At 40.5% G+C, this 23,624-nt stretch overlaps 2 protein-coding genes across 2 annotated transcripts; both read right to left on the bottom strand.

Moving 5' to 3' along the window:
* Nucleotides 1–11,307: 11,307 nt before the first annotated feature.
* On the bottom strand, nt 11,308–14,221 carry LOC139470997 (adhesion G protein-coupled receptor L4-like). Its single transcript, XM_071253305.1, has 4 exons — nt 14,155–14,221; nt 13,257–13,379; nt 12,141–12,305; nt 11,308–11,420 (listed from the first exon to the last, which is right to left on the bottom strand). Exons 1-4 carry the CDS (start codon nt 14,219–14,221, stop codon nt 11,308–11,310), a joined length of 468 nt encoding a protein of 155 aa, XP_071109406.1.
* A 5,175-nt stretch (nt 14,222–19,396) lies between these two features.
* LOC139471001 (adhesion G protein-coupled receptor E2-like) lies at nt 19,397–22,203 on the bottom strand. Its single transcript, XM_071253308.1, has 4 exons — nt 22,137–22,203; nt 21,180–21,302; nt 20,435–20,599; nt 19,397–19,509 (listed from the first exon to the last, which is right to left on the bottom strand). The coding sequence occupies exons 1-4, from the start codon at nt 22,201–22,203 to the stop codon at nt 19,397–19,399; spliced, it is 468 nt and encodes a 155-aa protein (XP_071109409.1).
* Nucleotides 22,204–23,624: the final 1,421 nt, after the last annotated feature.

Below are 23,624 nucleotides of genomic sequence, written 5' to 3'. Positions count from 1 at the left end.
AGTATTAAATTAATTACTGGTATACGGTAACTTCACCAAAACAAGCACGAGGTATAAGCTTTACGAGGATTTATAAAACAATGACTGGCCAGCGAGCCTGTATAGTTGATGTAAATCTGTTGTGCTCTTTGATATTTTAGAATTGATTGTACGTCTGCTCAAAATATGCCTTTACCAACAAACAAACTAAAGTAAGATATAATATTCTCTAGCAATAATATCAGATCATGTGTTACAGTATCAGATCCCTTCATTGTTAGTATCAAACTTCAAAATCATATATTTATGGGAAATTAGTGTTTCTAGTGACTTAAACCTGAACGGAAATCCACATTGTGACGATATTAAACTGCTGCTGTAGCTGAGCCGCTTTGTTTTCGGTGACAGTAGTCACATCCTGACATCTTAATCTCTTAGTCTCTTGTCCCCTGTGAGTGAGTATGGTTTTACGCCGCTTTTAGCAATATTCCAGCAATATCACGGCGGGGGACACCAGAAATGGGCTTCACACATTGTACCCATGTCGGGAATCGAACCCGGGTCTTCGGCGTGACGAGCTTACGCTTTAACCACTAGGCTACCCGACTGCCCCTTGTCCTCTGTGACATCACTTTGCTGTTTTATGATCAAGGGATTACATAAAACGAATAATTTGTAAAATGGTTTCAGTAATCATATAATTTAAATTAAAGGACATATAATAACGGGTCCGTGGTTATATGTGACTAAAGCGAAGATGTAAGTGTAACATATGTCGACCAAAACAGCGATGTATAACTGCATGCTAGTCCTTGGACCTGCTTGATTTTACTGTGACATTGTTATAAGTAGTTCAATAATTGAAATCAGGGATGTGTTTCTACATCACATTGTGGTCACAATAGTGTATGTAATAGAATCGTCCATATAACAATAGTAAAAGCAGTAACTTGAGAGGTTTCTGAAATATGTCAGATTGTGGCCGAGCAATAAATGAGCCTTGACTTTATATCCGATATACATACTCCCCCATTTTTTGTTTTGTTTGTACCTGTAAACATTTCCGTATTCAGTTCTTAGTGGCCCAATTTAACGTGTAGTGCCCTCCAATCCCACGATGTGAATAGAAATGCAAAACATTTATCCTCACTAATTTATTTTATATTACTGTGCTGAAGGGAATCTTTGTAATTCACATATGAGTAGGTGTGATAAATCCTATTTATATAATTTTTCAAAACAATTATTTCTCTTGTCTCTACATTTAGACATGTTCTTTCTACTTCTTTAAATTAGTTGTATTGATTAAATGTCAACGGTATGCCACAAGGTGTAGATGAAAGTGTTGTATAATTCTTTTTACAAAGTTAATACTGCTCGCCTGGAGAAAATTAATATCGCTTTACATGATAGACTGTTCGGAAATAAATTCTGTTCGTGCAAAACGATAGCTATGGATTGTAGACGATATATACAAGTACCAAATATATCATATACAGCACTTTGACCCCGACCTATGGGGGATGGTGCGTATCGAATATGTTATATACATATATTATTGAGAAAGAAATATGGCCACATAAAGAAACAGTGCACGGAGAAAATATATTCTGGATTGAAATACAACACAGCAAGAACAAAATTATGCAGACGCTGTAGCAGCTGAATGATCGGACCATAAGAAAATGTCAACGGGACCTGAACAACATCTGTTACGATGACGTCAGAAGATCAAAATGGAGTAGGGGGTCAAACGACAAAGTCACAAAGTCAATAACGGCTATGACCACCCTGTGCGTGAATCACAGCAGTGCATCGGCGACGCATGGAGTCCACCAAATGGGCATGGAAGGCCTGAGGAATGGCCTGCCATATCCTCCTCAAATCACGGACGTTATCTGGAGGATGTGGAAGACGACGCAGACGGCGCTCCATTTCATCCCACACATGCTCTATTGGGGAGAGATCTGGAGAAATTGCAGGCCATATCAGTAACATGACATTGTTATGGTGAAGGAAATCCATTGCGACCCTAGCCGTGTGAGGACGAGCGTTGTCCTGTTGAAATGTCAAGCCTGCAGGAAAGGAATGACCACAGGCCTCAGAATCTGATCTCTGTAGCCAACACCTGTGAGATTGCCCTGAACAACCACCAAAGGGGTTCGGTGCCGTGCTGTTATCCCACCACAAATCATCACAGAGCCACCTCAAAAACGATTCCTCTCCACAATACAGTTGCGTGCATAACGTTCTCCCAAACGCCCGGTAGACACGTTGGCGCCCGTCACTGTGGGAAATGTTGAACCTCGATTCATCTGTAAAGACAACATTTCTCCACCATATTCGAGGTTGGCGAACATGATTTCGACACTATCTTAGACGGTTGACGCGATGACGGTGTGTCAGGATGGGACGTATGGCAGGGCGTCGTCGTCGAATCCCGTACTGACGTAAACGATTCCTGACAGTGTTGGGATGGATACGGCGCAGTCCAGGAATTGTCTGGGACGTCGTTACTGCCGTTTGGAACTTGTGTCGGAGATGTGTAACTCGAATCCATCTGTCCTGTCTTGGCGTCGTTACTCGGGGACGTCCTGAACGTGGGTGGTCGGCAACGTCATTTGTGTTCTGATAACGCCTTACCAATGCCGATATCGTGTTACGATGGTTTTGGAAATGTGTTGCCACCGGTTGTTGCCTCATTCCCGCTCGGATCATTCCAATGGCTTCATGACGCTGTGCAGCTGTCAACCTTGGCATGATTTGCTTGTGATATGCTTGCGTCTGCGCCTGAGAAGTTTTGAATTTTTGAATGACCACAGATCATGCTTTCCAAAGTGACAGCAAATTTTGAGTTGCACATGCTGTGTACAGTTGCACAGGATGCATGTGTAGTAACACATTGCACGTCCATAGGCCCCCATCAATGACGTCATATCGTATGGCACGTGCATGAGCGTTTGAATGTCTCCAATAATTGCTGTGTTCAAACCTATATTTCATATATGGACGGTGTGCCCTTATATCTATATTTTCTCCGTGCAGTTTCTTTATGTGGCTAATATACATCATTAAAAATTAATTGTTTGATAGGCATTACTTAGAAGTTGACGGATGACAAAGTAGACAGAATTGATGGATAACTTCTTTAATACTGTAAAGGCGACGTTTCGGTATAGACCCTTATGCCGTTGTCAAGCAAGTCTTGTCAAGCTCGTCCTTATGCCGTTGTCAGTCAAGTCTTGCTTGACAACGGTATGAGGATCTATACCGAAACATCTCCTTTACAGTATTCAAGAAGTTGTGTCTACTTTATCATTAAAAATGAAACGCGCGGCGGAGTATGTATATCGGATATAAAATACACACCACTCAGAACGATTGATAAAAAAATAACACGGACAGATGTAAGCGGTAAGACGGATATGACTGCTCATACATGCATGCACCAGTAAACCAGAAGTGAGTATAGCTACTTCAGTGTTTAGGAACCAGACAGCTTCAATGTAAAATTGCAGTTTGTCTTGTTTGGAAGATCTCCAAATGACAGGAAAGATATATTGAAGCAAGTCGAAATAATATATTTAGCCTAAAATCACGATGATCCATGGACAGTGCAGTGTGTATGTCTATGTTGGATATGTCTTAAAATATACCCACAGCTACGCTTGTCGTGGGAGGCGACAATCGATGGACCGGGTGGTCATGCTTGTATAGTGACTTCGTTGATTGTTTGTCATATGACCCGATATAAATACATGTAATCGAGACTGGGCCAGACAAACTAGTGGTTTAAGTATGAACAACGTCCCACGCCGACATGTACGATGACTCGCAATCAACCGAAAAACGAACCTGACTCCCTGAGGCTCTTTAGCTGCGTTTCTGACACGATTCTTAGCCGGACTTCCCATAGGATCAAGGGAATATTACCTGCATGACCATCTTTGATGTTACTGGTACTTGCAGTAAAATGTTGGTCCACGAGGGCAGAGAGCAAAATAGTGATTGATATTATAAGCAAACATCCAGCAGGTCGGAGGACGTTGAACCTCCGATCCATTAAGTCACCTAGTAAGTCAACTAAGAAGGAGTAAGTGGGTGAATATGTATTTACACTGCTTTTAGCAGCATTCCAGGAATATCATGGCGCGAAACACTAGAAATAGACTTTACACACTGAACACATGATGGGAATAGAGCCCGGGCATTCGACGTGACGAGTGAACTCTTTGACCACAACGCTAGCCCATCGCTTCCCTGAGGGCGGAAGTTAAAATAAACGGGAAAAGATAGTACCCATGCTTGGCGATTGACATGAAGTTGAGAAAAGAGCTGTACACAGTACATATTCTGTTTTACAAAACTCATGTAAGAATCCATGTATTACCCTCACACCCTCGGTAAATACGAAAATTTCTGAATTCTGACACTCCTTGTGTGACACACAAACTAGTATAAAAATCGCTATGAAAGTACCAATCATGACCTGTCTCAATATTTGCTAAGTCTGTAGTCCTAATCGCTATCAAAAGCTAAAATTGATTATAAATATTCAACAGTTGATAGATGTTCAAGGTGTCATGCCGCTTCTGCACAGTTTGGTTACAGAAATACAATGGTAAATATATAATCAATAATTAATAAAAATCAATACCAATCTTGGACTATGACCCTCAATATGTGCTCATAAGTTGTATTGTCAACAGCTAAAACAATTCCATTCACTGAACATGTGAAAGGGCTATCCCATTTCTGGTCTAGGGGATATGAGTGATAATAAAAGATCTCTTAAAATTAGCTGTATTGACCCATTCCATTTAGATTCTGCTCACCAGTGAGAAATGTTATTTACTATCATCAGTCAAGAACAAATATTAAGATTCCATTAATTGTGGATTTTAAAAGCATTATCCCACTTCTGGTCGAGGCGATATGAGTGATAATATAGTAAAACATCTCTTAAGATTAACAGTATTGACCCATTGCATTCAGATTCTGCTCACATGTTTGTATTGTTATTTACTATCAGTAGCAAAGAAGAAATCTGTAGATTCCATTAATTGTAGATTTTAAAGGCATTATCCCACTACTGGTCGAGGCGATGTGAGTGATATTATAGTAAAAAATCTCTTTTCACAATATTATTACTCATATCGCCTCGACCAGGCTGCTGATAGTAAATCCCATTTCAAACTTGTGAGCAGAATCTGAATGCAATAAGTCAATATTTCTAATTTTAAGAGATTGTTGACTATATTATTACTCATATCCCCTCGACCAGAAGTGGCATAAATGTAATACTTTCAAGAATGAAAGGAATCTTGAAAGTTTTGTTTTCTGATGATTGTCATTCACATTTTCCAACCTGTGAGAAACATGTACTTTGACAATAAGCTTTGCATATGAAACAACATAGTTTTAACAAATGCTTCGTCCCTTTCACAGCTGTAATACTAATAGGCTAACTGATCATCATGGAGGGACTGACTGCATAATGTATGACATTGTGCTAGGTCTGTACCTGCCTTGATAGAAACCACAGAATAAAAGTAAAAAGTAAAGGTATAATCACTTACCTTGACGTTCTCGCTTTAAAAGCTTCAGCCACTTGGCCTTCAACTGTAACGACCAGACGACCATTTTGATCAAGTTGTGAAGGGAGGATAACTCTTACTGTTGCTTTGTCTTGCAAATTTTAATGTCAATGATGACAGAGCATGAGATAACAAGTTCAATTCTCTATTAGTTATTGGTTTATGAAATATATGTTATTTGTCTTAAGTTGGTAATTTGGAAGCCTTTCTAATTATTTCAATCATATTAAATGATATTATTTAGATTCCATATGTAACAGAGACCATAAAATATTTAATGGTCTCTCCATATATAATATGAGGACATTTCGCTGGCAAAATGGTTATGAAAGCTGCAATGTATATATGTCAATAAGCTACCAGGAATGGTTCAATGAGTTTCCCAGTTAACTCTCTCACATTCCGCATCTGCTATGTCTTGAAGCAGTTACATGCACCTCCAACATTAATAATAAAAAAGTTACTTTTATCATCATGTACACAATAATCAAATGGAGTGATTTTGAATAATTGTTACCACAAAATTCTTGCATTATAGTGATAATAATATTTACAAAAAATGACTTTGGTACTTGAGGATACAAACAAAAATACACGCATCAGTTGCCAGAGGGTTGTGAGGTATTGGGGCTTAGAAATCCCTTGAATCGTACAAATGTAATTGCACCCCTTTTAACTCTGTTGTGTATCATATTCTCTGTTTGATGTTTAATGACACACTCGGTAATATTCAAAATAATAGTATACATTAAACTACGGTTATAACGAACTCAAAGGGACCACTAATTTTAGTTCGTTATAACCGTAGTTCGTTATAGGCAGATAAATAGCTTATATACAACAAAAGGCCGGGACTAAAAATAAGTTCGTTATATCAGTCAGTTCGTTATAAGTGTGTTCGTTATAACCGTAGTTTACTGTAATTATATTACTGTACATATCCTCCTACATATATGGTGTGAACATCATCGCCTATTGTACAATGTCATGATTGTATACTCCTAGATATTTGCCTCCTGTGTTTCTGTGTATGAGAAGAATAATTGAAATAATCTTGAAAAATAGCATAACACAAACATCCTAGGAACTTGTATTATTACACTTATATCCCCACCAATGAGTGGCATAACATCTTTAAAATATATAAATTAGAGAATAATTTTATTTTCATTTGGCTTTTGCTATTTCATAGGAAAACACTGTGTTCAGAAGTGGACAAGATAGCTATTTAACAGAAACCTTACTCTATTATTAAACATGTCACCACCTCACGAAGGTTATGATATGATAGACATCAAATAATACATTTGGGAGTGATATCATGGTTAGAAATTAAACATGGCAATGGGTAGTAATTACAGATAATAAGCAACAGGACCATTTTTTCATTAGCGATGTGTATAAAAAGAAGAAATTGTATTCCGCTTTAGTACCGCATAACCACTTTTATGCGATGCTATATTTAGCTACAAATGTAGCACTGCCATTGGCGCTCTTTGCAGAACGGAGTAAGAATAAAAAACACAAGATACAGTGCAGATGATTTTGCTCTTATTAAATGTTTGTCAATTAAACACATAGTTGCATGAGACAGATATATTTCTCTATAGTGTTTATCCCAGTTCTGGTCGTATCCCACTTCTGGTCGCTACAGACGTCGTGTTTACAGGCGTCGCGGGGAACGTTATGCACATCCAGGAAGGGGACAGATTTGGTGGTGGTAGTGTGATGATGTAGGCAGACATCTCCTACACTGGTAGTCCCTTGGTAACGCCAGAAACCTATGATTGTGGGTTCGAATCCCGGTTCGCTCCGATTATGTTTCTAGGTTTGTCAGCACCATACCCGTGCTCGTGTGTTTCACCAAAGTGGTGAACGTCTGAGACCTGCATCACTTCGGGCTTTCCTCCCACAATAAGCTGACACGCCGTGATATAACTGGAATAATGTTAAAAGCGGCGTTAAACCCAACACACTCACTCACTCACTCACTTACTCACTCACTCACTCACTCCTACACTTGTAGAACTGACTTGGTGCCAGTTCTGGGGAATTTCACGACACAACGTTACACGGATAAGATTCTCCGGCAACACGTCCTTTCCACAATGCAACAAGCGAACATCATTTTCCAAGACAACGCCCGACCTCACACGACAAGACTGACTTTTAAAGGAATCACAACATTCAAGTCCTGCAATAGCCCTCCAGGTCTCCAGTGTTAATCCCCATGGGACATTTATGCAACAACCGCATAACCTCCTACAGTTGGCACAAGCACTGCAGACAGAGTGGGTGAACATTCCCCAGGCCACAATTCGGGACATCGTTGCATCTGTGAGACGACGGTGCCAGACAAATTTGGATACGAATGGTGGCCATACAAGATCTTGAGAACAGATGACCTTCACCTTGAAAATCTACTCTTTCATGTGTGCCTTACGAAACCTAGGTCAATGACAATGATGTGTGCCAATTTTGAACAATCGATTACCATCTGTTGATTATTTACGATATATAATTTATACGTTTCTTTTTCTTTTGCATACATATTTCTTTGGTATATTTAATGTCGAATTGGAAGTCATGTTCTATTGTCGTTGTGTATACTACTACTGACAACGCCGACCAGCTGTTAGCAACCTCTTTTAGGACTCAACCCTCGCATTTATCAACCGCCATTTAAAGGGGCAATCGTACACATTTAGGTGTATTTCTCTCCAAGAAAACAACATATGACTTTATGATCTAGGGTGCCAAATGGACTGATTGACTTATGGGATATCGATGCAGAAGCTGTGTACCACAAGGTTAAACATATCATCAGCAAGGGGGAAAAATAGTGATATTTTATGGCGTTTTAAACACTTGTCATTATGCGCATCTGGAACTTGGTAAAAGTTTCTAAAAAAAGATTATGGGTCAAATGTGGGCTTCAAATACATTTGAACATTATTTGAGTTTTAACACACAGTGCATTCCGGCGGCCTAGACGACTGAGCCTCCCGTTACCCCGAAATAGTCATGAACAGTTGGACATTTTCCAATGCCTGAAAATTTAGAAAATCGAAACCAACCAAAAGCGTCAGAACACAAGACATGAGAGATAAGTAGGGAGTACGTTGGGGCCTGTTGCAAGGTATATGTACATACGATGTAGGAAAAGTAGAAGATCACAGAAAAAGTCGCGGGTTAGTGGACTGAGGCTGTGAATATGGTTTTTAAAGGGTTTATTTTTTGTGTCGAGTATCCCTGATTGTCCTCAACCCGTCTTCAGGAGATGGGACTGTGGCTGATGCTTACTGATTTTACGACTGCATCCTCCAGTCCTTCTTTATCGCCTTCAGTTACACGTTAACTCTCTCCACCACACTGGGCTTTGGGGTGGTCTTGTGGTTAAAGCGTTCGCTCGTCACGCGCGTTCGATTCCCGACATGAGTACAATGTGTGATGCTCATTTCTAGTATCCCCCGCTGTGATATTCCTGGAATAATGCTAAAAGCGGCGTAAAACAATACTCACCCACTCACTCACCCACCTCATCTCAGAAGCTGGGACTGTGGCGACGATCACTGATTTTACGACTGCTTCCCCCGGTCCTTCTTCATCACACTCTTCACCACGCTTTCCAATTTTCCTCTCTCTTCCTCCTTTATCTGTAGACAAGTAGAGTGTAACCTGTAAAACGTTACTATTGATAGGCAACCGAATATCACCATACGTCTCACATTATTCTACGTCCTTATAGCTAACTGAATAGCATCGTAAATCTCATTATATTATTCTACGTCTTTATAAGTAACTAAAGAACTGACATGACACGCCTTCAGTTACACATGACATGTCATCAGTTAGACGTGACACGCCTTTAATTAGACATGACATGCATTTAGTTAGACATGACACGTCTTTAGTTAGACATGACACCCATGTATTTAACGTGACACGCCTTAAGTTACACATGAAACACCTTTAGTTAGAAATGACACACGCTTTAGTTAAACATGACACACGCCTTCAGTCAAACATGACACGCCTTTATTTAAACGAGACACGCCTTTAATTAGACATGATACGCATTTAGTTAGACATGACACGTCTTTAGTTAGACATGATACGCATGTATTTAACGTGACACGCCTTTGGTTAGAAATGAGACACGTTTTAGTTAAACATGACACACGCCTTCAGTCAAACATGACACGCCTTTAGTTAGACATGACACGTTTTGAGTTAGACATGACACGCATTTAGTTAAATGTGGCACGCCTTCAATTAGACATGACACGCCTTTAGTTAAACGTGACACGCATTAAGTTAGACATGATAGGCCCTGAGTGATAGACATAACACGCACTTAGTTAGACATGACAAGTCTTTAGTTACACGACATGCCTTTAGTCAAACATGACACACGCTTTAGTTAAACATGACACACGCCTTTAGTCAAACATGACACGCGCCTTAATAAAAAAATGACACACGCCTTTAGTTAAACATGACAGTCAGTTAGATATGACACGTCTTTAGTTAGACATGACACACCTTTAGTTAAACATGACATGCCTTTCGTTCAACATGACACGCATTTAGCCAGTCATGACACGCCTTCAGTCATGACACGCCTTGAGTTAGACATGACACGTCTTTAGTTAAACATGGCATGCCTTTCGTTTCACATGACACGCCTTTAGCTAGACCTGACATGCCTTTTGTTAGACATGACACATCTTTAGTTAAACATGGCATGCCTTTCGTTTCACATGACACGCCTTTAGCTAGACCTGACACGCCTTTTGTTATACATGACTCGTGTTTAGTTAGACATGGCATGCCTTTCGTTTCACATGACACGCCTTAAACTAGACCTGACACGCCTTTTGTTACGTGTAGACATGACACGTGTTTAGCCAAACATGACACATGAAGTTAGTTAGACATGACACACATTTAGTTAGACATGACGTGCCTTTTGTTAGACATGACATGCCTTTTGTTACACATGACACGCCTTTCGTTGGACATGACACGTGTTTAGCCAAGCATGACACATGAAGTTAGTTAGACATGACACGCCTTTATTTAGACATGACGTGCCTTTTGTTAGACATGACATGCCTTTTGTTACACATGACACGACTTTAGTTAGAAATGTGTGTTTGTCTGTTTGTTGATTAATGCCGCACTCAGCAATAGTCCAGCTTTATGACGGCGGTCTGTGAATAATCGAGTCTGAACCAGACAATCCAGTGTTTGACATCAGGAGCAACGATCCACGCAATTGGGATACGATGACAGGCATCAACCATGTCAGCGAGCGTGACCACCCGATCCCCTTTAGTCGCCCCTTACGACAAGCACAGTCGCTTTTTTAGGGAAAGCATGGGTTCCTGAAGAAACGACACGCCTTAAGTTAGGCATCATGATGGCACGCCTTTAGTTAGACAGGACACGGCTTTAGACATGCATGACACGCCTTTAGTTCGACTTGAAACGCCTTGAAGAGAATTTAGGCCGTGCGTTTTAGCTTTGATGAGATTCGAATTCAGAATAAATTATCAACATAAGACAACTTTGTTTTTACAATCCAAAGCAATGATTAGACAATATGAAAACAAATCACAATATCTTTTCAGTTGATAATACATTTTATTCAAAAGACAGATGAATATATCAGTTTACATGAAAATATTGACATATATACATTAGAGAATGAATTTATATTTTGTTGTTAAAAATCAAATAGTTCAAACTGGTCGAAAAGGTACAGATTGAGAAGGCTTTGATAGAAGGACTGTTGTTGCTGCTGCTGTTGTTGCTGCTGCTGCTGTTGAATGGGAATGGCTGTAAAAAAGGTCAAATGGGCAAATCAAAAACCATGTTGTACCAATGCTATAAGCTTATATTGTGTCGACCTTTTGGTATAGAGTTTTGGTTTGTTGGTATTCCGGGCAGTATTTGACATTGTGTTTGTCACACACGCCGACTGACACCTGGAATCTGGTGTTTAATTGATGGACATTCGCCCCGACCCAACCCCAAAGTATGTAGTGATCAATGTTGTTTTCAATGAAATCAACGAAAAGCGATGCAAGTGTTGAACGAGACGAACGCCTGGATTCTAGTGGAAGTAGGGGCGGTCGGGTAGCCTAGTGGTTAAAGCGTTCGCTCGTCACGCCGAAGACCCGGGTTCGATTCCCGACATGGGTACAATGTGTGAAGCCCATTTCTGGTGTCCCCCGCCGTGATATTGCTGGAATATTGCTAAAAGCGGCGTAAAACCTTACTCACTCATTGAGACGGGAGTTTCAGAACCTTTATGTATCAAATACAGCCCATGTAAGTCTGTAATGTTTGGCAAGTCTAGATAACTGCATTATCTGAAAATGAAGAGAGTCACTGGGCTCCCTTTTATCATATTTTTATTAAGATAATTGAACAACTGTTTTTTTTTGTACAATATGTTCATTTCAGAGACTAGATGTTAGTAAGGGCTGGGTGGAAAGAAATGTTATATGGTCCAGGGACTGAGAGACAGTCTAGTGTTGGACGTATGACACTTACATATACAGGTCTTGTTGTCGAAGGATGACAGGGCCACGTTGGGGTTGCACATACAGTAATAGGAGCCCGGGGTGTTGACACACCTCCCGCTGGGGACAGAGATGCGGAGGTAGGGGTCAAAACTCACCCCGCAGATGTACGTGTTGCCGAAACACTCGTCAATATCTGCAACAACAAAATATGCAAGTTCTACTTCAACCACAGATACAACAGTACAACAATAATTATGTTTGTCTACAGCTTTCTTTCAATATTTGATTGGCGCTTCGATGTTGGTAGATCCGAGGATCAATACATCTGTATTACTTCTAGACGTCTCGTGCTTGCATGAAGGATCAACATATATCAATCAAATGCCATCAGGAACAATATAAACTGTTATCCAGAAATGTTTGAAGACTTCAGATTTCCCTCGATATTATATCCATATTCTGCATTGTGATATTCATTCTGAGTTGACAGAATTAAGTAATGTTGTTCGACACCATATCTCGACTTTTTCTTGTTTAAGTCAACGACCCAGGCCGTTATTGTAGATGACACACAATCAACCAGGTCCAAGCTTGTACCCACCCGATCCTAAGTCCAGTCGCCAAATACAATATGTAAACATATACGTACCACGGGTTGTGTGAAGCACTGTGTGGCACTTTCTAACAAAACAAAATTCATAACTGAAAACCACTTGTAATGCCTTTGTATTATTTGTTGGTCAGTTGTTAAATGGAAGGTGAAGTCTGTGACTTACCGAAGCAGACGTTTGGATTTGTTGGTCAGTTGTTAAATGGAAAGGTGATGTCTGTGACTTACTGAAGCAGACGTTTGGGTTTGTTGGTCAGTTGTTAAATGGAAGGTGAAGTCTGTGACTTACTGAAGCAGACGTTTGGGTTTGTTGGTCAGTTGTTAAATGGAAGGTGAAGTCTGTGACTTACTGAAGCAGACGTTTGGGTTTGTTGGTCAGTTGTTAAATGGAAGGTGAAGTCTGTGACTTACTGAAGCAGACGTTTGGGTTTGTTGGTCAGTTGTTAAATGGAAGGTGATGTCTGTGACTTACTGAAGCAGACGTTTGGGTTTGTTGGTCAGTTGTTAAATGGAAAGGTGATGTCTGTGACTTACCGAAGCAGATGTTTGGCTCGGCGGCGGTCAGCTGGAAGCCGGGGTTGCAGCTGCACGTGGGGGCAGCAACAGCTGGAGGCAGGATGCAGACGCCATTCAGGCAGCCAGCAGTGTCGCACAGGGCTGAAAACGACAGGAGGGGCAATCTCAACTCTGTTGGCATCTTTGGTTCTTGACCACAAAGCTTTCACAAAGACGTCTGTCTTACGATCATTCCATCAAGTGAGGCTGCCAGTTTTTAAATTAAAATCAAAATAAACAAGAAAATATGCAATGTTTTTTGCCCTCAAACATATGTAACTTTGTTTGTTTGTTGTTAACGCCACACTCTGCAATATTCCATCTATATGACGATCGTCTGTAAATAATCGAGTCTGGACCAGACAATCCAGTGATTGACATCACGAGCATCGATCCACGCAATTGGGATACGATGACATACATCAACCAAGTCAGCGAGCCTGACCTTCTGATCCCGTAAGTCGCATTTTACGGCAAGTATGTGTTGCAGAAGACCTATTCTACACCGGATCTTCACAGAGTCAGCACTAGGCTCCTCAAAGATCATAGGGGGCACGGGTGGCCCTGTCGCCTAAGGTACCGCAATTCGCTGCCCATAATATTTCTAGGTTTTTTCAGCACCATACCCGTGCTAGCGGATTTCACCGAAGTGGTAAACGTCTAAGACGTGCATCACTTCTGGCTTTCCTACCATATTAAGCTGACACGCCGTGACACAGCTAGAATAATGTTAAAAACGGCGTAAAACCCAAATCACTCACTCACTCACAGATTATAACAGAATTATTAAGGATTGAGTTGGGAACAAAATCATGTTCATATACCCATGTAAACAAACACCCATATGAATGATATGAGGTGCAAGACGTTGACTTACTCTGAGCTTCTGTCGACGGCAGGTAGACCGCGAAGACAAAGGCAAGGACGGGTAGTGAAGCGAACATGGTGTGCAAGAGCGAGAGTCAGTCAAGTGAATGTGCAGCTATGGTAGAAAGTCAGGGGCTTATATAGCTGCCCTGTCCACACACAAATAAAATGTTTTGTTTTCATTCTTCTGGTTATGGAATGACAGCAAATATAGCCATAACTTTCAAATAATAATACGGAACAATAGCAATATATCGACCACAGGTATGTGTGTCCATCCATCATTTGTTTGTACGGCCGAGATTAGTCTCTCTTCACTGTAGGGCACAGAAAACGTCCGATGAGCGTCACGTGACACAGTGACTGACCTCCCGTTCACATTTTTTCTAGAATGTAATGTTATGACGGCCTGTGGACAGCAAAATAAACTATGCATGTAGAAGTGTCCTGACAGAGGAGTTACAACTATAATAAATGATATTTATCTTATTTTACGTGTAAAATACTTGAATAGAACTGATCAAGACGTTTTGTTAAATTTCCATGTACCCTATAACGCATGTGAACAAGTGGAACAAGTGGAATTATCCGCGGTCATTGCAATGGACGCTTTTCCGATATCTCTCATGTCAGCAGTTCAAGTCTTAATGTCTTTGGTCATGTGGACAAGGTGTCCCTCCTCCGATCAGAAGGCCCATGGTTCGATTCCCGTCACATTTTATTGCGCATACTTTTAACTCGGTTGTGTATCATATTCTCTGTTTGATGTTTAATGACACACTCGGTAATATTCAAAATAATAGTATAATTATATTACTGTACATATCCTCCTACATATATAGTGTGAACATCATCGCCTATTGTACAATGTCATGATTGTTTACTCCTAGATATTTGCCTCCTGTGTTTCTGTGTATGAGAAGAATAATTAAAATAATCTTGAAAAATAGCATAACACAAACATCCTAGGAACTTGTATTATTACACTTATATCCCCTCAATGAGTGGCATAACATCTTAAAATATATAAATTAGATAATAATTTTATTTTCATTTGGCTTTTGCTATTTCATAGGAAAACACTGTGTTCAGAAGTGGACAAGATAGCTATTTAATAGAAACCTTACTCTATTATTAAACATGTCACCACCTCGCGAAGGTTATGACATGATAGACATTCAAATAATACATTTGGGAGTGATATCATGGTTAGAAATTAAACATGGCAATGGGTAGTAATTACAGATAACAAGCAACACGACCATTTTTATAGGAATTGCATTTTTTCATTGGCGATCAGTATAAAAAGAAGAAATTGTATTCCGCTTTAGTACCGCATTACCACTTTTATGCGATGCTATATTTAGCTACAAATGACGGATATCGAGTCAGTAGCACTGCCATTGGCGTTCTTTGCAGAACGGAGTAAAAATAAAAAACACAAGAAGTGCAGATGATTTTACTCTTATTAAATGTTTGTCAATTAAACACATAGTAGCATGTGACAGATATAATTCTCTACGGTGTTTATCCCAGTTCTGGTCGCATCCCACTTCTGGTCGCTACAGACGTCGTGTTTACAGGCGTCGCGGGGAACGTTATGCACATAAAAGCATCCAGGAAGGGGACAGATTTGGTGGTGGTAGTGTGATGATGTAGGCAGACATCTCCTACACTGGTAGAACTGACTTGGTGCGAGTTCTGGGGAATTTAATGACACAACGTTACACGGATAAGATCCACCGGCCACACGTCCTTTCCACAATGCAACAAGCGAACATCATTTTCCAAGACAACGCACGACCTCACACGACAAGACCTTCTTTTACAGGAATCACAACATCCAAGTCCTGCAATAGCCCCCCCCCCCCCCCCCCCCCCCCCCCCCCCCCAGGTCTCCAGTGTTAATCCCAATCAAACAGTTATGGGATGCGGTAGGTCAACGACTGCGAGCACGACAGCAACAACCACATAACCTCCGACTGTTGGCACAAGCACTGCAGACAGAGTGGGTGAACATTCCCCAGGCCACAATTCGGGACATGGTTGCTTCTGTGAGACGACGGTGCCAGACAGTTTTGGACACGAATGGTGGCCATACAAGATCTTGAGAATAGATGACCTTCACCTTGAAAATCTACTCTTCCAGGTGCGCCTTATGAAACCTGGGTCAATGACAATGATGTGTGCCAATTTTGAACAATCGATTACCATGTGTTGATTATTAATGATATATAATTTATACATCACAAATCACTTTTGCGGTTTTTTTCTTTTGCATATATATTTCTTAGGTATATTCAATGTCGGATTGGAAGTAATGTTCTATTGTCGTTGTGTATACTACTTCTGACAACGCCGACCAGCTTTTAGCAACCTCTTTTAGGACTCAACCCTCGCATTTATCAACCGCCATTGAAGGGGCAATCGTTCACATTTAGGTGTATTTCTCTCCAGGAAAACAACATATGACTTTATGATCTAGGGTGCCAAATGCACTGATTGACTTATGGGATATCGATGCAGAAGCTGTGTGCCACAAGGTTAACCATATCATCAGCAAGGAGGGAAATAGGGATATTTTATGGCGTTTTAAACACTTGTCTTTGTGCGCATCTGGAACTTGGTAAAAATGGGCTTCAAATATATTTGAACATTATTTGAGTTTTATCACAGTGTGTAAACTTGCAAGTCACAGACGTTTACCACTTTGGTGAATATGGGATTCAAACCCACGATCATAGTATTCTGGCGTGCCTAAGGGACACAACTCTGCACAGTGCATTCCGGCGGCCTAGACGACTGAGCCTCCCGTTACCCCGAAATAGGCATGAAAAGTTGAACATATTCCAATGCCTCAAAATCTAGAAAATCGAAAACAACCAAAAGCGTCAGAACACAAGACATGAGAGAAAAGTAGGGAGTACGTTGGGGCCAGTTGCAAGGTATATGTACATACGATGTAGGAAAAGTAGGAGATCACAGAATAAGTCGCGGGTTAGTGGACTGAGGCTGTGAAAATGGTTTTTAAAGGATTTATTTTTTGTGTCGAGTATCCCTGATTGTCCTCAACCCGTCTTCCGAGATGGGACTGTGGCTGATGCTTACTGATTTTACGACTGCATCCTCCAGTCCTTCTTTATCGCCTTCAGTTACACGTTAACTCTCTTCACCAAGCTTTCCACTTTTCCTCTCTCTTCCTCCTTCATCTGTAGACAAGTAGAGTGTAACCTGTAAAACGTTACTATTGATAAGCAACCGAATATCACCATACGTCTCACATTATTCTACGTCCTTATAGCTAACTGAATAGCATCGTAAATCTCATTATATTATTCTACGTCTTTATAAGTAACTGAAGAACTGACATGACACGCCTTCAGTTACACATGACATGTCATCAGTTATACGTGACACGCCTTTAATTAGACATGACATGCATTTAGTTAGACATGACACGCATGTATTTAACGTGACACGCCTTTAGTTACACATGACACACCTTTAGTTAAACATGACATGTCATCAGTTAGACGTGACACGCCTTTAATTAGACATGACATGCATTTAGTTAGACATGACACGCATGTATTTAACGTGACACGCCTTTAGTTGAACGTGACACGCCTTTAATTAGACATGATACGCCTTGAGTTAGACATGATACGCCTTGATTGATAGACATAACACGCATTTAGTTAGACATGACACGTCTTTAGTTAGACATGATACGCATGTATTTAACGTGACACGCCTTTAGTTACACATGACACGCCTTTAGTTAGATATGACACACGCCTTCAGTCAAACATGACACGCATTTAGTTAGACATGACACGTTTTGAGTCAGACATGACACGCATTTAGTTAGACATGACACGCCTGTAGTTAAACGTGGTACGCCTTCAATTAGACATGACACACATTTAGTTAAACGTGACACGCATTAAGTTAGACATGATACGCCTTTGGTTAGACATGACACGCATTTATTTAAACGTGACACGTCTTTAGTTACACGAAATGCCTTAAGTCAAACATTACACACGCTTTAGTTAAACATGACTCACGGCTTTAGTCAAACACGACACACGAAGTTAGTTAGATATGACACGTCTTTAGTTAGACATAACACGCCTTCAGTTAGACATGACACGTGTTGAGTTAGCCATGACACGCATTTAGTGAAACATGACATGCCTTTCGTTCAACATGACACGCATCTAGCAAGTCATGACACGCCTTCAGTCATGACACGCCTTGAGTTACACATGACACATCTTTAGTTAAACATGGCATGCCTTTGGTTTCACATGACACGCCTTTAGCTAGACCTGACACGCCTTTTGTTATACATGACTCGTGTTCAGTTAGACACGACACGCCTTTAGTTGGACATAACACGTGTTTAGTCAAACATGACAAATGAAGTTAGTTAGATATGACACGTCTTTAGTTAGACATGACACGCCTTTAGTTAGACATGACACGTGTTACGTTAGACATGACACACATTTAGTTAAACATAACATGCCTTTCGTTCAACATTTACTCAGGCAACACACGCCTTCAGTCATGACACGTCTTTAGTTAGACAAGACACGCATTTTGTTTGACATGACACGCCTTTTGTTGCACATGACACGGCTTGAGTTAGACATGACACGTCTTTCCTTCGAAATGTGTGTTTGTCTGTTTGTTGATTAATGCCGCACTCAGCAATAGTCCAGCTTTATGACGGCGGTCTGTGAATAATCGAGTCTGGACCAGACAATCCAGTGTTTGACATCAGTAGCAAAGATCCACGCAATTGGGATACGATGACAGGCATCAACCATGTCAGCGAGCGTGACCGCCCGATCCCCTTTAGTCGCCCCTTACGACAAGCACAGTCGCTTTTTAGGGAAAGCATGGGTTCCTGAAGAAACGACACGCCTTAAGTTAGACATGGCACGCCTTTAGTTAGACATGACACGGCTTTAGACATGCATGACACGCCTTTAGTTCGACTTGAAACGCCTTGAAGAGAATTTAGGCTGTGCGTTTTAGCTTTGATGAGATTCGAATCAGAATAAATTATCAACATAAGACAACTTTGTTGTTACAATCCAAAGCAATGATTAGACAATATGAAAACAAATCACAATATCTTTTCAGTTGATCATACATTTTATTCAAAAGACAGATGAATATATCAGTTTACATGAAAATATTGACATATATACATTAGAGAATGAATTTATATTTTGTTGTTAAAAATCAAATAGTTCAAACTGGTCGAAAAGGTACAGATTGAGAAGGCTTTGATAGAAGGACTGTTGTTGCTGCTGCTGTTGTTGCTGCTGCTGCTGTTGAATGGGAATGGCTGTAAAAAAAGTCAAATGGGCAAATCAAAAACCATGTTGTGTCAATGCTATAAGCTTATATTGTGTCGACCTTTTGGTATAGAGTTTTGGCTTGTTGGTATTCCGGGCAGTATTTGACATTGTGTTTGTCACACACGCCGACTGACACCTGGAATCTGGTGTTTAATTGATGAACATTCGCCCCGACCCAACCCCAAAGTATGTAGTGATCAATGTTGTTTTCAATGACATCAACGAAAAGCGATGCAAGTGTTGAACGAGACGAACGCCTAGACTCTGAAAATATATAGGGGCGGTCGGGTAGCCTAGTGGGTAAAGCCCAAGCTCGTCACGCCGAAGACCCGGGTTCGATTCCCGACATGGGTACAATGTGTGAAGCCCATTTCTGGTGTCCCCCGCCGTGATATTGCTGGAATATTGCTAAAAGCGGCGTAAAACCTTACTCATTCACTCACTCACTCACTCACTCACTCACTGAAAATATATAAATTTGATGGAAACAAACAACTCCATTTAAAATGAAAAGGAGCCCCATTGAGACGGGAGTTTCAGAACCTTTAGAAAATCCAGACTTGCCTCATTTGGAGCCAAATATCTAGCTCCGATAGGGGCTGAGCGGAAGGAAACATAATATGGTTCAGAGACTGAGATAGTCTGTCTTACAGACCTTGATACAAAAATGTATCAAATACAGCCCATGCAAGTCTGTAATGTTTGGCAAGTCTAGATAACTGCATTATCTGAAAATGAAGAGAGTCACTGGGCTCCCTTTTATTATATTTTTATGAAGATAATTGAACAACTGTTTTTTTCTGTACGATAATCCCATTTCAGAGACTAGATGTTAGTAAGGGCTGGGTGGAAGGAAGCATAATATGGTCCAGGGACTGAGAGACAGTCTAGTGTTGGACGTATGACACTTACATATACAGGTCTTGTTGTCGAAGGATGACAGGGCCACGTTGGGGTTGCACATACAGTAATAGGAGCCCGGGGTGTTGACACACCTCCCGCTGGGGACAGAGATGCGGAGGTAGGGGTCAAAACTCACCCCACAGATGTACGTGTTGCCGAAACACTCGTCAATATCTGCAACAACAAAATATGCAAGTTCTACTTCAACCACAGATACAACAGTACAACAATAATTATGTTTGTCTACAGCTTTCTTTCAATATTTGATTGGCGCTTCGACGTTGGTAGATCCGAGGATCAATACTTCTAGACGTCTCGTGCTTGCATGAAGGATCAAGATATATTAATCAAATGCTATCAGGAACAATATAAAAGGTTATCCAGAAATGTTTGAAGACTTAAGATTTCCCTCGATATTATATCCATATTCTGCATTGTGATATTCATTCTGAGTTGACAGAATTAAGTAATGTTGTTCGACACCATATCTCGACTTTTTCTTGTTCAAGTCAATGATCAAGGCCGTTATTGTAGTTGACACAATACAAAATTCATAACTGAAAACCACTTGTAATGCCTTTGTATTATTTGTTGGTCAGTTGTTAAATGGAAAGGTGAAGTCTGTGACTTACTGAAGCAGACGTTTGGGTTTGTTGGTCAGTTGTTAAATGGAAGGTGATGTCTGTGACTTACTGAAGCAGAGGTTTGGGTTTGTTGGTCAGTTGCTAAATGGAAGGTGATGTCTGTGACTTACCGAAGCAGACGTTTGGATCGGCGGCGGTCAGCTGGAAGCCGGGGTTGCAGCTGCACGTGGGGGCAGCAACAGCTGGAGGCAGGATGCAGACGCCATTCAGGCAGCCAGCAGTGTCGCACAGGGCTGAAAACGACAGGAGGGGCAATCTCAACTCTGTTGGCATCTTTGGTTCTTGACGACAAAGCTTTCACAAAGACGTCTGTCTTACGATCATTCCATCAAGTGAGGCTACCAGTTTTTAAATTAACATCAAAATAGACAAGAAAATATGCAATGCTTTTTGCCCTCAAACATATGTAACTTTGTTTGTTTGTTGTTAACGCCACACTCTGCAATATTCCATCTATATGACGATCGTCTGTAAATAATCGAGTCTGGACCAGACAATCCAGTGATTGACATCACGAGCATCAATCCACGCAATTTGGATACGATGACATGCATCAACCAAGTCAGCGAGCCTGACCACCTGATCCCGTAAGTCGCATTTTACGGCAAGTATGTGTTGCAGAAGACCTATTCTACACCGGATCTTCACAGAGTCAGCACTAGGCTCCTCAAAGATCATAGGGGGCACGGGTGGCCCTGTCGCCTAAGGTACCGCAATTCGCTGTGCAGAGATGCGTCCCTTGGGCACGCCAGAAACCTATGATTGTGGGTTCGAATCCCGGTTCGACCCCATTATATATCGAGGTTTGTCAGCACCATACCCGTGCTCGTGGATTTCATCGAAGTGGTAAACGTCTAAAACGTGCATCACTTCTGGCTTTCCTACCACATTAAGCTGACACGCCGTGACACAGCTAGAATAATGTCAAAAACGGCGTAAAACCCAAATCACTCACTCACAGATTATAACAGAATTATTAAGGATTGAGTTGGGAACAAAATCATGTTCATATACCCATGTAAACAAACACCCATATGAATGATATGAGGTGCAAGACGTTGACTTACTCTGAGCTTCTGTCGACGGCAGGTAGACCGCGAAGACAAAGGCAAGGACGGGTAGTGAAGCGAACATGGTGTGCAAGAGCGAGAGTCAGTCAAGTGAATGTGCAGCTATGGTAGAAAGTCAGGGGCTTATATAGCTGCCCTGTCCCAGTCCACACACAAATAAAATGTTTTGTTTTCATTCTTCTGGTTATGGAATGACAGCAAACATAGCCATAACTTTCAAATAATAATACGGAACAATAGCAATATATCGACCACAGGTATGTGTGTCCATCCATCATTTGTTTGTACGGCCGAGATTAGTCTCTCTTCACTGTAGGGCACAGAAAACGTCCAATGAGCGTCACGTGACACAGTGACTGACCTCCCGTTCACATTTCTTCGAGAATGTAATGTTATGACGGCCTGTGGACAACAAAATAAACTATGCATGTAGAAGTGTCCTGACAGAAGAGTTACAACTATAACAAATAATATTTATCTTATTTTACGTGTAAAATACTTGAATAGTACTGATCAAGACGTTTTGTTAAATTTAATGTACCCTATAACGCATGTGAACAAGTGGAAAAATATATATTCTCTGCGGTCATTGCAATAGAGGCTTTTCCGATATCTCTCATGTCAGCAGTTCAAGTCTTAATGTCTTTGGTCATGTGGACAAGCTTAAGGTGTCCCACCTCCGAGCAGAAGGCCCATGGTTCGATTCCCGTCACATTTTATTGCGCATACACTTTTAACTCGGTTGTGTATCATATTCTCTGTTTGATGTTTAATGACACACTCGGTAATATTCAAAATAATAGTATAATTATATTACTGTACATATCCTCCTACATATATAGTGTGAACATCATCGCCTATTGTACAATGTCATGATTGTATACTCCTAGATATTTGCCTCCTGTGTTTCTGTGTATGAGAAGAATAATTGAAATAATCTTGAAAAATAGCATAACACAAACATCCTAGGAACTTGTATTATTACACTTATATCCCCTCAATGAGTGGCATAACATCTTTAAAATATATTAATTAGAGAATAATTTTATTTTCATTTGGCTTTTGCTATTTCATAGGAAAACACTGTGTTCAGAAGTGGACAAGATAGATATTTAACAGAAACCTTACTCTATTATTAAACATGTCATCACCTCACGAAGGTTATGATATGATAGACAATCAAATAATACATTTGGGAGTGATATCATGGTTAAAAATTAAACATGGCAATGGGTAGTAATTACAGATAATAAGCAACACGACCATTTTTATAGGAATTGCATTTTTTCATTGGCGATCAGTATAAAAAGAAGAAATTGTACTCCGCTTTAGTACCGCATTACCACTTTTATGCGATGCTATATTTAGCTACAAATGACGGATATCGAGTCAGTAGCACTGCCATTGGCGCTCTTTGCAGAACGGAGTAAAAATAAAAAACACAAGAAGTGCAGATGATTTTACTCTTATTAAATGTTTGTCAAT

Source organism: Haliotis cracherodii, unplaced genomic scaffold, assembly GCF_022045235.1.
Source record: "Haliotis cracherodii isolate W230 unplaced genomic scaffold, xgHalCrac1.p SCAF_21, whole genome shotgun sequence".
Taxonomy (NCBI): domain Eukaryota; kingdom Metazoa; phylum Mollusca; class Gastropoda; order Lepetellida; family Haliotidae; genus Haliotis; species Haliotis cracherodii.
This window is presented reverse-complemented; position numbering and strand designations above follow the sequence as displayed.